This window comes from Drosophila albomicans, chromosome 2L, assembly GCF_009650485.2.
Source record: "Drosophila albomicans strain 15112-1751.03 chromosome 2L, ASM965048v2, whole genome shotgun sequence".
Classification (NCBI taxonomy): Eukaryota; Metazoa; Arthropoda; class Insecta; order Diptera; family Drosophilidae; genus Drosophila; species Drosophila albomicans.
Window position 1 is genome coordinate 9,818,561 of NC_047628.2, and position 18,645 is coordinate 9,837,205.

The window sequence follows — 18,645 nt, forward strand, 5'->3', positions numbered from 1 at the left end:
AGACTTCTTCTACGTAGACCGTATTAATACTTGTATTATATAATATTATGTATTACACATATTGATAAACATAGTATAATGCTGCTTAAGAATTTGGAGCTGAATATGTTTTACGTTTGAAGACTGTATTTTAAAGATTCAATAATTTTTCCGATATATTACAGTGTTAACTTATGTATGTTTGAATAGGCGAGCTTTGAATACCGTTTGAGAATCATTGTTGCTGACTTCGTGGACTTAATTTACTGCTAATGTCACAATAATAATATATTATTTAAATTAAATTAAACCGATAATTAATAAATTGGTAAATAAAAGTTTCAGCTTTGAGCATTAACGACTACAAATGATTTTTAATTTTAACCATTTTTTTTTCAACTTTATAAATTTCTGTCGCTAACATAATGGACTTGTTATCATAACATGCTTACCATTCTGCTGCAATGTGTAGGAAAATCTCAATGCGTACAACTGGACAAACATTGTTTTCATTGTCATTGCCATTTTGAGTTGCCAACTGTTGCGCACAATCCATTTTCATTCATAAAAAACTACGTAACTTTGGCGCCTGCGCATTCTTTTTATTTGGGTTTCCTTTGCGCCAAAACTGCAACCAAAATCAAAGTTTCTTCAGTACGTTTTTGAACGTTCATTACCCTAGTCGCAGTCATACTACGTCGGGTCAGTTTTAACAGAAATTAAGACAAAAAATGTGAATAGGAAAATTTGAAAATAATTAAAAAAAATGGAATTGAAGCCTCTCATATTATTATTTTCGTTTATATTGTGTTTTGATTACTTGTGCCATGGTCGCGAAATTCTATTCGTTATCTCTTGTCCACACGAGGGATTAAAGAATTGCCGAAAACTGGAAGAGAATCTGTGGCAACAACAGCAGCAAATAACCGAGATGATCCCAATGGATTATGATTACGCCATTAAGGTTCACATAATGCATGAACTATTCAATTACTGGACACTGCTCGACGCGTTGCCACATTTGCGAAGCCAGACACGTCTGCTAAATGCCAACACCGAATGGATTATTTGGTGTCAGCAAAACACGAACGTGTCCTCCCTGCGTGCTCTGCTCGACCAGCTAAATCGCCAGGATGCCCAAGAGGTGCGTTGCCGTCGCCAAAACAAAGCTTACGCAATTAAGTTATACAACAAGAAAGAAGATTGATTAATTAGGAAAAGAGCAAAAAAATCTTTAGTTTACTCAAAAATTAACCAAGCTCTGATTTCAAGCATTTTTTAGTTTAATGCTATAGTGGATATTTTACATATTTGCAGTCTAAAATAAAATAAAATCTATTAAGAAGACAGTCGTAAATATTGGCTGTAATGGACTCGTAATGGTCATTCGAACTTAAAGTTTGTCTTAACAAATGCCGGATTTAGTTCTTACTATGATGGAATTCGGAAGATATATTAAAAATAAAATTGTAAATTAGTTCGGTATCCTTGTCTTTTATAGTTGATGAGATGCAAGTATTCATACGTACAGAGTGAAAGGGGCAAATATTATTCAAAATATACACATATTCGGTTATAAAATTTGAAAATGATATTTACTTTGTTACTCTTTTCTTGCAATAGACCCTTTTTTTAATGTGAAGGTCTAAAAAACAATTTTCTTGAATGTGTAGATTTGTAACATATGACAAAAGGTTGCAAGATGTTTATCAAATTTTATCCTTTTTTTTTGCTATTTCTTATGTGTTAGCTTAAGCTCTTGCTTCCATAATTTTCAGATGGCCTACTACGGACACGCCTTGTATGATGCTGAGGCAACTATAGTGCATCACTTTGCGCACTACAAGAATCCAACTTGGTTCCCGTATCCAATGCTGAGTTCTGGCGTTGTTTTCACAGGTGTTTTACTCCGCAGGTAAGTTCAGCGGGGGGTGAGGGGAACCACTGCAACAAGGTGATGCCCATAACTCATCATGGAACATGCATTTGCATTTGCAGTCTGGTCGAACTTGTTGCTGCTAATCCCCAAAATGTCACCAGGCACAGCGAATTCGCCATAGATGCGGCGCATGAGTTGGCCCGATTCATTTTCGATAATTTAGCACCTTCATTGCTCCTTCATGATGATGATGATAGCAGAAACAGTGTCGAGAAAGACTTGGTACTGCGCAGAATAATTTTGAAAAGTGCTGCCTACATTTGTCCCTCGGGGAACTTGTCGCCAGCCTGGTCTAGAGAGTTGCCATCTCCAGAGACGCCGAAAGGCAAGCGAACAATAACAACGAAGTCGAAGTTGAAGCCGAAGCCTGTGTCTTGTATGTTGCATGCAACTCCTGAAACGGCTGCTGGGATTGTCGAACATTGTGTGAGTTGATTTATGAATGCATTCATGGTTGGCCCCTTAAGTGTTGTGAGTTGTAAGTTGCAAGACTTACAAGGGTCAGTAATTTTGGATACGTGATGGATGCAAATTTAAAGTTTTTGAAAATAAGATTACAGCTGTGATAATATAGTTTTTGTATTCCTAATACCTTACTTATTTAATAATATAAACTCTTAAACATTTACTGAAAAAATATATAACATTTATAAGCAAATTATTACCAAAATGAAGTAATTATCCATTTAATATTTCAATTTCAAACTATTATCTGACTTAAAATGGGGTTTGATAATAAATTCATAATTTTTCTGTTTGTCATATGTGAATTCTTTTTCCTATGACAAGCCTAAATGGAAGAGCAATAATTAGCCTAGAATTCCTGACACTAGCTAAAAATGTATAAATATTTTGGTTTTGTGCAAACCTACTTCCTGACTAGAAGTTGGAGTGAATGAAAGTTGAGTGCTCAATTTTGGAAGAGCAATTTAAAGCAAACATTAGTGCAGTTATAGGCAATTGAAGCAATTAACATTCGACTAGGCAGCTATAACCATAAATTCTCTGACAATGGTCAATCGAAAACTGAAACTGTGTCGATTTTCGCCCACAAACACAAACATAAACACAAAACAGGTGCACACAACGGGGGCTCACATCTATTTTGCAATCAAAACCTGTGCAAAATTCCATAAGGAGCGAGTACCAATCATCGAACGCACCTGGGCGCAGGATGCCAGGCAGGGCAAATACTACAGCGATGTGGCAGGTAAGGCGACACAATATCTCGACAACGTTGAGTACAATTAAAGCAAATGAGTGTCTGCAACAGCATGGGGCATGAAGGCAGACAGACAAACATATATTGCAAACAGCCTCACTTTAACTTCAACTGCCATATTGAATATTCATTGATTTGTCTTTGTGATCTTCCACAATTTGACCTACGACAACAACAACGACAACGGCAACAATTGGCAACCACAACAGATGCCAGCATACCGACAATAAGCACCGGGATACCAAATGTTGCAACTGGACATTGTGCCAAAACATTGGCAATTTTGCAATTATCCCTCAAGGATATCAGACAGTCAACGGACATTCGTTGGCTGATGCTCGTCGATGATGATACGCTACTGAGGTGTGTGTACTCGTATAGTAAGTGTGTGTGAGCCATGATTTTTATGCAGCTCACTCGCCTGACAGCACATTCAATTAAAATTATTATTGTTATTATTTCTTTCATTGCTTTCCAATGTGTGGCATTAATCTGATTCAGCGTGCCTCGATTGGCCGCTCTGCTGAGCTGTTACAATCACACGGACCACATTTATCTGGGCGAACGCTATGGCTATCGATTGTATGCGCCGGATGGCTTCAACTACCACACAGTTGGCGCTGGGATTGTGCTCAGTGTGCCGCTTGTGCGGCTCATAGTGGAGCATTGCAGTTGCCCTTCTCCGAGTGCGCCGGATGACATGATCCTCGGCTACTGTTTGCAGGCGCTGGGAGTGCCGGCGTTGCATTCCTCCGCTTTTCATCAAGCACGGCCGCAGGACTATGCTGCGGATGTGTTGCAACTAAATGCGCCCATTTCGTTTCACAAATACTTGCAGACAACGCCGGAGCACACGTATAAACGATGGCTGGGTGGCCAGCCACCGGACAACGTTACTATACGTCATGTGTCTGGCAAGGATCAGCGGTCAGTTCCAATGGAGCTGAGTGGTCATGGACTGCTACAGTTGGCCAATATAGCCTTGGATGACTCCACAAAACATCTGGATCTCTAGCCAGGTGAGTGGTATGACTAAAATATTTAAGGGTTAATTGTAAATCTCTGTCAGCTAGAACTCTCTGGCTGTGGCAGTTGAATAAATGTTGTTACCACAAAGCCGTGGCTTGTCCGAAATGCAATCTTCTCCAGCTTCAAATGCAGCCAGCCATCAAGTAACTGACAGGCACACAAATTTTCTGTTCTTAAACGGGAAAAAGTTTCTCAATGGCACATTGCAAAACCCTTTTACCATATTTTATCAGCAAATGTGTGTGCAACTTTTCGCACACCTTGTTTTTTAGGTGTGTAAGTCGGGTGTTGAGCAACCTTCGTGTCAGTTTAATTAGTGGAAATGCGGTCGCCATTTGCAACTTTGCGACAGCAGATTGAATCTGTTTATACAGAGTAGAGTATTGGGGTTAATCCTTTGGTTTTGTGTTAGCTGACTACAAAATGAAATTAAAGAAATTTTAATTATATTCACTTTTATGTGAATGGTGAATGGTATTACAAGCTGGCAATTAACAATTTTCTTACTTTAGGAATACCTAATTCTCTGATAAAATTCATAAGTGAGACTGGAGCGTTCTTTATACTTGGATCAATCATGTTAGCTTTCAATAAGCTCACAGCACTGAATGTGAAAACATTTTAAATGTAAAACTCAAACAGAAAATGAAAACTAAAACAATTGTGGCAATTCAAGGGGGAATTGAGAGCAGAGCTGAACGGAGCTTCGACAAACTGTAAAGTCCCAACCGTAGCTCGACCGCTCAGACCTAGACTGAGGCACAAACTATTTTCTAAATCATTTGGGATTTTGTTGCACATTGTATGAGGGATATCTTTTTAAACAATTTCTCTTTCCTGCTTCATTTCATTGTGTGTCTTTGTGTGAAGTTGGGGTTACTTAAATTTTCTTGTGGTTTAACTTTTTGATGTTTGGAGTAAGATTAACGCTTGAATTTCATACACACAGACGACCCACATCTCGCCCAACTTACGCTCCTGCCGGACCTTTTCTGATGTCACATTGTGCGTGTTCCATCTAATCTACTTTCAAATAGCCACAAGCAACACCCATGTCTATGTAATGGTGTTGGTGTTGCCTTCAGTCCTGTCTGCGGACAAACTGTAATTTTATGCTAAAGAAAAAGAAAATGCTGCATGAAGTCTCAAGATAATCTGAAAATTTTTGACATTTTCTGGTTGCTGGTTCTTTTTATGTATTTCACAGATGAGCAAGCATCAAAAACAACAAATGCAGATGCAGTTTATCTAAACTTTTACAGTTTAAGAGAAATGAGAAAAGGTTATCCAAAACCCTGTGCTCAAATAAAGTAGTCAACACATGCATTTAATTAATGGTGACTGTAAAAAGAAACATATATAAAATTATCGTACAATCATAAAGTAAAGAAAAGGTTAGAAACTTTTACTTTCATTCCAATGCTCATAAAATAAAGCATAAACAGATAATGAGGTACACACCGAAAATTAAATACTCTTACAGACTCTTTATAATTTTCTTAAGTAATGTTAAACATAGTTTTCCACAACAAAAATATGTTTTCGTACATTGATAAACCACCAAAAAATAAATAGTTCTATAGTTTAAACTTAAGTCAAATTCTTAATGTAAATTTCAACTTGAAAATATTTTAAATTCTGAAAGTTTTCCTTAACAAAGTGCTCTTTGAGCCCTTAGCATCTATCGATAGAAAGGGTATAATGAAAACTATTCGAAGCTTTGGTATAAAAACGAAATTGATTTCAAAGAAATGAGACAGTTCAATATTAGAAAATGCAGATATCAGTTGTGTTGCTTTGTTTGGGTGAGTAAGGATTATAGGCACCATATAACAAATATTTGATATCGATAACGAAGTATAACTTCATCTCTAAGTGCTGTGGACGATCGCAGTCAGTGCATTGCCCTGGAGCCCGAGCGATCCCATGGAGCCAGTGCTGTTTCAAGCCTACAAACACCAGAAGCAACGAAATTTGGCCAAAATACAACTGCCTCCACAAAGTGCTATCAATTTTGTTGGTCCCAGACAGGCAGCATCCTTGGAAGAAGATGACGATGACAGCTACTATGACGATGGCTACGAGGACGGAGACAAGAATGTGCCAGTGGATTACACAGAATCGGAGGAAGATGATTACGCGTGGCGTTGAAATATACACATGTACATAACATACATACTTAGACACTTTTATATATGTAAAGTAAATGTAGTATTTATTTAACGGCAACTTGGTTGGTAATTAAATTTATTTGTCGCAGAGCCATGCAGCATGCCGCATGCAGCGGTTGCTTCGCATTCATTGAAAAAATCCGCAACTAATTAGGACACGATGCAACACACCGTAGACAAGAGACGAGAATGTGTTTTCAGCGTCTGCTTGCCCAGTCTGAGTTTGAGTCTGGCTGTGACTCTGCCATCCAGAGATAAGCAACTCGAGTGTCGCGTTGACCAACCGACTGCAGACTGCAGACAGCGACAAACAGAGCAAATAAACAGAATCAGAAACACAAGCACAAAGCAGAGACCAGGCTGTTGAGAGGTGCTCGATTAAAGTAGAGTAAAGTAGTATATTAAGAAGTCCAACCATTTACAAGTTTTCAAGCACAAGATAATTCGTTTAATTGCAAAGATAGTTAAGTGCATCGCTAAGATATGCGCATTATAATTTTTAATAGACTTGCTTAAGTTTCGTTAACATCTTTTCAATTCTATCAAAATATCAGTGCTTTTACTAAGCATAACATATTATTACGATAAAACTCTAGTGAAATTTAATTTCCTTTTTTAATTTAAGCAAATTAAAAGTTTTCTTTATGAACATATATACGTTAATATATAATATTTTATTATTAATTTTGCCTACTAATATTTAAATTCACTTACTACTCACTTGAAGCGATGGTTCGTTTTTATACCCGCTACCCATAAGGAAGCAGAATTTTAAAACTTTGTGTTTACAGGAAATGTTTGTAATAGGATTGATGATTTTATGATAGATTTTATTTTTTTTTTTTCATTACTTTTTAAATTTTGTGTACTCTGAATACAAGATAAATGCTATAACTATTTTTTGCAAGCATGAATTCTATAAATAACTAGAATACTTCTTGCAATGAGCTTTATTGTTTTATTCATATTTTTGTTTGCTAAAAGTTAATCAACAAATCAAGAACTTTGATAAATATTAGAAGCAGTAATTTAAATGTTATTGCCAGTTACCACAACGTTTCAACGGAGCCTTTAATAATTGAAGTTGTCAGATTAAATAACCACAAGCAATTACAACTGTCAACGCGACCAAATCAAAAGTCATATTATTTTGCACCTCTTTGGCAATGTCGTCCGCATTGACGACCTCGGCGCCCCTTTGGCCACTTGCGAAAAGTTTAAGTATTGATTGGTATTTGAATAATAGATGTATTTGCTGCTTGCGGTGTCAATGAAGTACTTGGCTTGCCCCATGTCGCATGGCTGGGTGGCCTCAATGCCAATCGATTGGGGGCATGGGCGGATAAATGAGTTGCTTTTGTTTGTTTATCGCCGAATATCTCAAAGATGCACACTTCAATTCATCTCAGTTCAGTCGAGCTTTAGTTTCGTTCAATTCATTCAGTCCAGTGCAGCCAACCAGCGACGGATAAAACACTCCAAAAATGCAATAGAGCGTAAACTGTTGATGCCCCAATCAGGATGAAGCAGAGCTCTGCTCGAGTTGCTTTTTGCACAAATTTACATTTAATGACGTTTAAGTAACTGGAAGGTGCCAAAAAGCCATTGAAATTGCTTTGCACTTTATAGTTTCAAGTAATTCAAATGATGCTTATGGTTGACCTCGGATTCTATATTGAATTTATTCTAGTTGTGGATACTATTATTTGGAATTTAGATCAACAACTGATACTTTAATAATTACATATTTCTGATTGCATCTTGATTGAATTGAATGCAATCATCAATTCAAATATTAATTATTTTATGGATATTAGTCGGTTTCTATTTAAAGCACTCAAATCATTTCACAAACCAAATCAAGTCTGAATACAAATCCATTAAGATTAAGTTAGAATGCTCAAGAGTAGGTATCTCTGTTCGAACTGAATCTTTGCACTCTTAGTCAACAATAAATTTGTGGCCATCTCTGAAGTTTAACTCGAAGAAAATATCATTTAGGGTCTATCAAAAAGTCTAATGTGCACTTCGTGCAGCAACGCAACCCAACTGAATAACTGAACCCGTCTTAACCAACTTGCCACGTGCAATAAATTTCTAGGCGCAATGTCTGCACTATTTGTGGCTAGTCCCAAGACTAAGGCGTTGCCTCTCTCTCTCTCGTCTCCAAGGAAGGAATTGTCAAGTGTTGAACGTAGTTTCAATGGCAATGAGCATGGGCTTGATGTGAGTTACTCTCACAGTTAAACACGTGCTTTGTACGTGATCTGATAAGGAATTAGAGCCAGCATAGGAGCATGTGAATAGTTGGTTAAACTGTGTCACATTCGTTTGAACCCACCGCAAAAGGAAACAAATTCAACGCCCTAACGTTGTTATTAGAGGTGGGCGCGGGCCTGTATTTTAAGGCCCGGGCCCGCACGAAAACAAACTCTTTTTTGAGAGGCCCGGCCCGGCCGAACACGAAACTTTTTCACTAAGGCCCGGCCCGGCCCGGCCCGGCACGAAACTTATTTACACATATAAGGAAATTCAAAAGACATGTAATTTATATATACATATATATATTTATTAAGGTATTTATATTGAATATTGTTATGTATTTAATGAAAAACAAATTAATTCATATTTTTATTTAAAAATAAAATTTTTTCTACATTTTTGCTTTTAGCCTAGTGCGTTTTTCATTTAAACTATGGCCCACAGATTTGATAATTTCACAATAGGCCGCCAATTTTTAATTAGTGGTGTGCAAACAAGTAAAATATTGTATAACCAAATCAATAGTAGCATCGATAAGCAATTAAAATGCGATAAATGGCGGTTCTAATTCGATCAAATCAAAATTGTTTCAGGCCTACTTCGGGCTTTTACGGGCCTATTTCGGGTTTTTACGGGCCGGGCCTTTTTTCTAAGGCCCGGGCCCGCACGAAGCCCGTACGAATCTTAATTATAAGGCCCGGGCCCGCCCGAACCCGCTCCGGGCCTGTGTAAGCCCGCGGGCCACGAAAAAAAGCCCGGCCCGTGCCCACCTCTAGTTGTTATTTCCGGTGAGGTTTGAGCAGCACTGTTTACACAGTTTGACAGCCGTTGTCGCCGAGTTCGCTGCGCTAATTTGCTTTAAATTGGCTTTTACGGCAATCGCTGGTTGTTTTGGTGATAAATGACAGGAAGCCCTTGACCCAAAACCCCTCAATGAGACGTCCAAGCTTATTTGAAATGTGTTTTTGTTATCACTAATGGCATCTGCAGCTGGAGTTTTTCCTGCTGTGCACGCTGGTAAGTTAATAAATTGGTAAATAAAAATTAATGCAGCATAAATTACAAATAGCCAACACTCAGCATTGACGACGTCGCTGGCTCTTGACAAATTTCCTTTTTTGCCCACTCACATTGTGGCCATAATTAACGAGCAAAGTTTTTAACCTTTTGTGCAAGTTTTGCAGCCAGAGTCCAGTCGCATGGTCCCGTTGCTTGTTCGCAATATTGGCTGCTTATCGCAACAATGCCATCTGAGTGGCCAGCAGCTTGTGGCAAGCAGCTTACGGCATTTGCCCTGTGGGCGTGGCATGTCAACTAATGAGAATGCGCGACCAGTCGAAAAGTTTTTCTTTTCACTTGGCATAATTAATGAAGCGCACGTTAGTCAAAGTGTTTGACCGATTAATCAGCAAAGCAATAAAATCTTTAAGGCTGTGCATGGATTATTGGCGCCTTTGAAATTCTCTGGATTACGTTCAAGTTGTTAACGCATTTCGGTCGAGTAAATCACAGTAATTTAAGATTAATTTCAACTGCTTAGCATTCCTATTACAAACTATGCTATACAAATGTAAAATATTCAGTGATTCTGTAAAAATTTTTCTTTATTCTAGACACTTTGATTATTGTTAAAAATTTGTATTTTACTAATAATTTAACTATTACCTGCTATCACATCTGAAACTAATTATACATATAGTACATACATTCAAAATATAAAAAAATTATTAAATAAAAAATACAAATCAGTAGTATTATGAAAGAATTTAAGATACGTAGGTTGCTTTGAGCTAGTTTCCACTTTCAATATAGAAGCGAACTTCTGATTAGTAACAACTTCGAGTAGTAGTCTATACCTTTAACGTACTGTAATGTTATTAAGAAATGTTTGCATATATTTTTGGGTACAAAATACACAATCTTTTCATAACTCATTGCAAAAATATTATCGTATCGTATTCGTTTAGAGAACATGTTAGAAATGTTTTGTTTTTATTACACAAAAAATAGATGGCTTAGTGAATTTTCTGCACAGGACGAATTCAAGGCTGTAGCAACGAATTTCGAAATGTGGCAATGATTGCCGACTTGGTCGATTGTACAACACATTTGTTGATTCGCTTGCGGCAGAAATTGTGTGCCACAAATGGACACACATAAATCATGCGTGTGGCAAACCTAGACTGAAAGTTTTTACGCACAATTGGCTTAATTTCAAAGCTTTTCCCAGCACAGGTGGCGATTCGCATCGACACAATTCTTTCTGGCACACCATTTCAAAACATTGCAATTAAATGTGATGTTTAAGCTTCTTTTATTTAGCAACTGAGAACTTTTAAAGAGCAAGTGTTGAACCATAAGTAACAACTAATTCGATTTCTTAACCAATGCTTAGGCTATTGACAATAAAACTTAAAATTGACTTAAATGTATATATATATAATATACTATTTTAGAAGAAGAAGACTATTCGAGAACTACAAAATTTGAAATAGGTTAAAAAAGTCTAAAAGCAAGGTATAGGACAGAATTACAGCATTGCTTTTGCTCGATTAATATAATATAATAAATAACAAATAATTTCAATGGTTTCAGCTTACACAACTAGAAAACCTAATAAAGTAACAAATGTGTCGATAAGGCTGCATTGATTAGCCTATTGCTATATACGTATGATACATATAAGCAGCAGATTGAAATGAATGTTTAATTTAAAAGAAATATTTCCTACCATCGGACCAAAATTTGCCTATTTCAAATGACTTCATTAAATCCTAATGAGAGTAATAGAAACGACAAAAAAAGGGCAACAAAATAAATGGCAACGGGGCTAAAAACTTAAACGATGTTAAATTTTGTGTAATAAATCGTACTCACACCCTGCACAAACTGTATTCAGTGTCATTGTCAGTGCTTTGCCAACTGTTGCATACAAGCTATTTTCATTCATAAAAACTTTGTAACTTTGGCGCCTGCGCATTTCTATAGCTCAGATATATTTGGTTTCCGTTTGCGCCAAAATAGAAATCACAGTCAAAGTTGCTTCAGTACGTTTTTGAACGTTCATCAGTGAAGTCGCATTCAGACCACGTCGCTACATTCGAGTAATGGATAACGCGATTTAAAGTCAATTCCAAATTCTGTCTAATTTTGACGGAACAAAATATATTTCCAAAAATGTATAATTAAATAAGAATTGGTGTACACTATGGAATCTAAGCATCTTTTATTGCTAATTTGGTTTACATTGTGTTTTGATTACTTGTGCCATGGTCGCGAAATTCTATTCGTTATCTCTTGTCCACACGAGGGATTAAAGAATTGCCGAAAACTGGAAGAGAATCTGTGGCAACAACAGCAGCAAATAACCGAGATGATCCCAATGGATTATGATTACGCCATTAAGGTTCACATAATGCATGAACTATTCAATTACTGGACACTGCTCGACGCGTTGCCACATTTGCGAAGCCAGACACGTCTGCTAAATGCCAACACCGAATGGATTATTTGGTGTCAGCAAAACACGAACGTGTCCTCCCTGCGTGCTCTGCTCGACCAGCTAAATCGCCAGGATGCCCAAGAGGTGCGTTGCCGTCGCCAAAACAAAGCTTACGCAATTAAGTTATACAACAAGAAAGAAGATTGATTAATTAGGAAAAGAGCAAAAAAATCTTTAGTTTACTCAAAAATTAACCAAGCTCTGATTTCAAGCATTTTTTAGTTTAATGCTATAGTGGATATTTTACATATTTGCAGTCTAAAATAAAATAAAATCTATTAAGAAGACAGTCGTAAATATTGGCTGTAATGGACTCGTAATGGTCATTCGAACTTAAAGTTTGTCTTAACAAATGCCGGATTTAGTTCTTACTATGATGGAATTCGGAAGATATATTAAAAATAAAATTGTAAATTAGTTCGGTATCCTTGTCTTTTATAGTTGATGAGATGCAAGTATTCATACGTACAGAGTGAAAGGGGCAAATATTATTCAAAATATACACATATTCGGTTATAAAAGTTGAAAATGATATTTACTTTGCCTGTTACGCTTTTTTTGCAATAGACCCTTTTTTTAATGTGAAGGTCTAAAAAACAATTTTCTTAAATGTGTAGATTTGTAACATATGACAAATTGGCTCAAAAAGGTTGCGAGATATTTATCAAATTTAGCATTGGCTTACATTTTGCAATACTTACGCTTGTTTCCATAATTTTCAGATGGCCTACTACGGACACGCCTTATATGATGCTGAGGCAACAATAGTGCATCATTTTGCTCACTACAAGAATCCAACTTGGTTCCCGTATCCAATGCTGAGCTCTGGCGTTGTTTTCACAGGTGTTTTACTCCGCAGGTAAGTTCAGCGGGGGGTGAGGGGAACTACTGCAACAAGGTGATGCCCATTACTCATCATGGAACATGAATTTGCATTTGCGTTTGCAGCCTGGTCGAACTTGTTGCTGCTAATCCCCAAAATGTCACCAGGCACAGCGAATTCGCCATAGATGCAGCACATGAGTTGGCCCGATTCATTTTCGATAATTTAGCACCTTCATTGCCAAATGATGATGAAGATGATGATGATGATGATGATGATGATGATGATGATGATGATGATGATGATAGCAGCAGAAACAGTGTCGAAAAAGACTTGTTACAGCGCAGAATAATTTTGAAAAGTGCTGCCTACATTTGTCCCTCGGCGAACTTGTCGCCAGCCTGCTATGGAGAGTTCCCATCTCCAGAGACGCCGAAAGGCAAGCGAACAATAACAACGAAGTCGAAGTTGAAGCCGAAGCTGGTGTCTTGTATGTTGCATGCAACTCCTGAAACGGCTGCTGGGAATGTCGAGCATTGTGTGAGTTGATTTATGAATGCATTTATGGTTGGCCCCTTGAGTGTTGTGAGTTGTAAGTTGTAAGACTTACTCAAACAAGGGTCAGTAATATTCGATGTGTGATGGATACAAGTTCTGAAACATTATAAGATAGTATTATGTATGATTTCAGATATGGTTTTAAGATCCCGGATAAACTACCTATTTATTTATATCTTGAAGCACTACGATTTGATCTGATCGTTAGAACCCATTAAAATTAAGATCCCATAATCTATAAAACTTATTGCCTTAAAAATATAACAAATACAAATAGTCCGATTGTTGTAGAACGTTTATTTAAATTCTGATTACATATGTCTAATATATGACCACTGCAAATAGACTATTTTCTCCATTTGTATATCTGTTATAGATGAGTTCTTTTTTTTTGAGAAGCCTGAGTGAAAGTGGAAAAATTAGTTTGGTATTTCGGACATAAACATTTTCGATTTGTAGTTTTGCATATTAACGAAAAGTTGTTTGCGTTAAGTGCAGTGAGAGTTTTCAATGAAAGCAAGAGAATATACAGTAGGAGCAACTTCGCAATTTGGAAACAACAATTTAGAGCAAACATCAGTGCAGCTTTAGGCAATTGAAGCAATTAACATTCGACTAGGCAGCTATAACCATAAATTCTCTGACAATGGTCAATCGAAAACTGAAACTCTGTCGATTTTCGCCCACAAACACAAACATAAACACAAAACAGGTGCACACAACGGGGGCTCACATCTATTTTGCAATCAAAACCTGTGCAAAATTCCATAAGGAGCGAGTACCAATCATCGAACGCACCTGGGCGCAGGATGCCAGTGAGCGCAAATACTACAGCGATGTGGCAGGTAAGGCGACACAATATCTCGACAACGTTGAGCACAATTAAAGCAAATGAGTGTATGCAACAGTATGGGACATGGGGCATGAATGCAGACAGACAAATATATACTGCAAACAGCCTCACTTTAACTTCAACTGCCATATTGAATATTCATTGATTTGTCTTTGTGATCTTCCACAATTTGACCTATGACAACAACGACAACGGCAACAATTGGCAACCACAACAGATGCCAGCATACCGACAATCAGCACCGGGATACCAAATGTTGCAACTGGACATTGTGCCAAAACATTGGCAATTTTGCAATTATCCCTCAAGGATATCAGACAGTCAACGGACATTCGATGGCTGATGCTCGTCGATGATGATACGCTACTGAGGTGTGTGTACTCGTATAGTAAAGTGTGTGTGAGCCATGATTTTTATGCAGCTCACTCGCCTGACAGCACATTCAATTAAAATTATTATTGTTATTATTTCTTTCATTGCTTTCCAATGTGTGGCATTAATCTGATTCAGCGTGCCTCGATTGGCCGCTCTGCTGAGCTGTTACAATCACACGGACCACATTTATCTGGGCGAACGCTATGGCTATCGATTGTATGCGCCGGATGGCTTCAACTACCACACAGGTGGCGCTGGGATTGCGCTCAGTGTGCCGCTTGTGCGGCTGATAGTGGAGCATTGCAGCTGCCCTTCTCCGAGTGCGCCGGATGACATGATCCTCGGCTACTGTTTGCAGACGCTGGGTGTGCCGGCGTTGCATGCCTCCGCCTTCCATCAAGCACGGCCGCAGGACTATGCTGCGGATGTGTTGCAACTAAATGCGCCCATTTCGTTCCACAAATACTTGCAGACAACGCCGGAGCACACGTATAAACGGTGGCTGGGTGGCCAGCCACTGAACAACGCCACTTTACGACATGTGTCTGGCAAGGATCAGCAGGCAATTCCAATTCCACTTAGTGGACATGGGCTGCTGCAGCTGGCCAATGTGGCAACAGGATTAGATGGGTCCACAAAGCATCTGGATCTATAGTTGGTTGCAGGTGAGTGACATAACTAAAGTATTTGAAGCATAATTAGAAACCTTCGTTAGCTTAAATTGTTGGCTGTGACAGTTGGATAAGTCTTGTCACCCCAAAGCCGTGGCTTGTCCACAATTCAGTGTACTCCAGGTGCCACAGCCATCAAGCGGCTGCCAAGCGCACAAATTTCCATTTTCAATCGCGAAAAAGTTTGTCGGTTTGCGCATTGCAAAATCTTTACTGCATATGTGTGGGTACATTTAGTTGTATGTGTGTGTGTATGTTGCGGTCTTCATGAGACTTTAATTAGCGAAAAGCGGTTCTCATTCAGACGGTTAGGTCTGTTTATACGAGGATTGGGGTTAATCTCTTAGATTTCCATTTCAACCCTAAAACAATGCTATACCATTTAATACTTTAAATATATTCCTCCAATATTGCAAAAATATAGTTAATAAAATGTTAAAAATAAAGAAAACCATTAGCGTAGCTTCCATTCACATTTATTGGTCATCATTGGTTTTTCTATTACTTAGATTGTGTGTAGCTATATGTATTGAAGACATAGTAGTAGTATCACATATTAATTATATAAACGAATCAGAAATTTTGTTATTCACTTCAATCAACTTTCAACACTCAATACGAAGACAATATAAATGCATAACTTAAACAGAAAATGAAAACTAAAACAATTCAACATATTCAAGGGGGAATTGAAAGCAAAGTTGAGCTAAGCTGCAACTTGCTTCCACAAACAAAAAGTCTCAACCCTGCTTTGCTTTCCCAGACTCAGTTACAACTATTTACCAAATCGCCAAGGATATTGTTGAACATTGTGTGAGGGATTTTTAACTTTTAACAAAACCTTTGCATGCTTCATTTTATTTTGTTACTTTGAGTGAACGCTGGAGGGAATGCTCGGGTTTCTTACATTTTTTTTACCACTTTACTTTTTGATGTTTGGCATAAGATTAACGCCAGAATTTCACACACCTAAGACCCATGTCCCCTCATGTTAATCCCCACCACTGCTGGACTTTGACGTGACATTGTCTAATCTACTTTCAAGTAGCCACAAGCAACACCCATGTCCATATAATCTCTATGTACTTTGTGTGTATGTACTCGTGCTTGTGTGCGTATGCGTGTTTTTGTTCGTGTTGCCTTAAGTCCTGTGACTAGGGAGAAACTTTAATTTTATGCAAAAGAAAATGCTGCATGAAATTCTCAAGATAATGTTAACAATTTTTGACATTTTGTGTGTGGTTCTTTTTTTTATGTATTTCACAGATGAGAAAGCAACAAAGACAGCAAGAAGGTCGAAAAAAGTATATGATCACTTAAATATAACTTTTCTTTTGATGGAAATTCTTAGTCACAAAATATTAAACAAAGTGATTGAAGTAAGATTAAATGCTTTCAGATGATGTGTGTATATATATCAAGTGATAAAATAATGAGCAGATATATTATATAAATAAAAAGTAATTATTTGTAATGGTGTCACATTTTTAATGTTTTTTTGTACGGTAGCAATTTTTAACAAAGTTAAAATGCCTAAATTTTTATATATGACGATGTAGTTAAAAAAATTAACATATAACTCAAAAAAATATCTTTTGAATTAATAAATTATTTGGGTAAGTTCTTGTATTTTCACATTTTATAGAAACATATTATTTCATTCCATTGGTTATCACATTGATCAGAAGGACTGCATATGAATCATTATTATACGACCGCTACTGAAGCTGGTCACTTTGAGAACTTAACACAGTTTCGATACGAACGTTTAATAATTTAAGATGCTCGACCAAATCAATTACAAATGTCATCGCGACAAAATCAACTGACACATTGTTTTCACTTCACATTTGGCAATGTTGTCCAAATTTGTGAACCTCTCATTCCCCTCTTTGGGATACTTGCGAAAAGTATTGATTGGTATTTGAATAATAGATTCACTTGCCGCATGCGGCGTCAATGAAGTATGTTGTATGCCCCATGACCCATGGGTGGCATCACTAAGTGCCCATTGACACATCGATTATGGCATGGGCGGATAAATGAGTTGCTTTTGTTTGTTTATCGCCGACAATCTCAAAGATGCATACTTCAATTCAGCTAGGTTAAGCTTAGTTCCCTTCAATTCATTCAGTCCAGTTCGATTCAACCCAGCCAAGCCAACCACTGGCGGATAAACCACTCGAAAGATTCAATGAAGCGTAAACTGTTGATGCTTCTACCTCCTCTTTTCTTTGAGTTTCCTCTTCAAATTTGAATTTAATGAGGTTTAAGTAACTGAAAGGTGCCAAAATCTTATTGAAATTGCTATGCACTACCGTAAATCTTAAAGTTTTATGTCATTGAAATAACGGGTCAGTTGAACGTTGCTTTTCAGATTGGAATTCTTTTTGTCAGCACTCTTGATGGCCATCAGAATAACTTGGGAAAGGTTAGTTACTAATTTATAGTAAATAACAACAATCACAAATGATTTAATTTGATAATGAAAGCAACTAGATGTTTACAAAGTATTTTTAAAGCATTGAGATTTATAATTTTACATTTATTTTATTACTTTATTTACAGATTTGGAAGTATGTTGTTGTTTTTGATTTGAGTTTTCGAAAATGATAGAAATGAAATGATGAAATAAATACACAGCTTGTGTTCAAAGTGAACAGAAGCTAGTAATTCTCTAAAAGACAATATTCAGCCACAAAACACGAAACGGAAAACAAATCCTAAGACAAATCCATTGAAATCAAGTTAAGACGCCAGAAAGTGGCAACTTCATTCAAACGAAATCCTTCCACTTTTAGCCAGCAATAAATTTGTGTCCATGTCTAAAGTTTAACTTCAGGAAAAAACCATTTTGTGTCTATCTAAAGGTCTAATCTGCACTCCGTGCAGCAACGCAACCCAACTGAATAACTGAACCCATCCGAAGCAACTTTGCCACGTGCAATAAATTCCTAGGCGCAATGTCTGCACTATTTGCGGCTAGCCCCAAGACTTTGGCGTTACCCCTCAACCCCTAGGTAGTTAAATTGTCAAGAGGCGAAGGAAGTTTCGAGGGGAAAGAGAAAGGGAATGGGAATAGGAATGGACTTGATGTGAGTTACTCTCACAGCTAAACACGCGCTTTGTACGTGACCTGATAGGGAATTAAAGCCGACAGAGACATGTGTAAAGTTAGCCAAAACGCGCTGCATTCGTTTGAACCCACAGAATATATCAGTGAACGCAAACAAGGCCGCTAACCCTCCTCCCCCACTCGAT

The 18,645-nt window shown here is 37.5% G+C and overlaps 2 protein-coding genes across 4 annotated transcripts; both read left to right on the top strand.

Annotated features, from left to right (window-relative positions):
- Positions 1-675: 675 nt before the first annotated feature.
- On the top strand, positions 676-16,818 carry LOC117565612 (beta-1,3-glucosyltransferase). 2 transcript variants are annotated; one of them, XM_052002705.1, is made up of 7 exons: positions 676-1,123; positions 12,827-12,963; positions 13,053-13,467; positions 14,198-14,330; positions 14,556-14,709; positions 14,849-15,378; positions 16,651-16,818. In XM_052002705.1, the coding sequence occupies exons 1-6, from the start codon at positions 746-748 to the stop codon at positions 15,366-15,368; spliced, it is 1,737 nt and encodes a 578-aa protein (XP_051858665.1). In that variant the 5' UTR covers positions 676-745; the 3' UTR covers positions 15,369-15,378; positions 16,651-16,818. The 2 variants fall into 2 exon arrangements, with proteins under 2 accessions (XP_051858665.1, XP_034100707.2); XM_034244816.2 differs by lacking the exon at positions 676-1,123 and adding an exon at positions 11,712-12,188.
- On the top strand, positions 5,843-6,411 carry LOC117565613 (uncharacterized). 2 transcript variants are annotated; one of them, XM_052002706.1, is made up of 2 exons: positions 5,843-5,974; positions 6,028-6,411. In XM_052002706.1, the coding sequence occupies exon 2, from the start codon at positions 6,096-6,098 to the stop codon at positions 6,318-6,320; it is 225 nt and encodes a 74-aa protein (XP_051858666.1). In that variant the 5' UTR covers positions 5,843-5,974; positions 6,028-6,095; the 3' UTR covers positions 6,321-6,411. The 2 variants fall into 2 exon arrangements, with proteins under 2 accessions (XP_051858666.1, XP_034100708.1); XM_034244817.2 differs by having other exon boundaries at positions 5,844-5,974; positions 6,046-6,409.
- Positions 16,819-18,645: the final 1,827 nt, after the last annotated feature.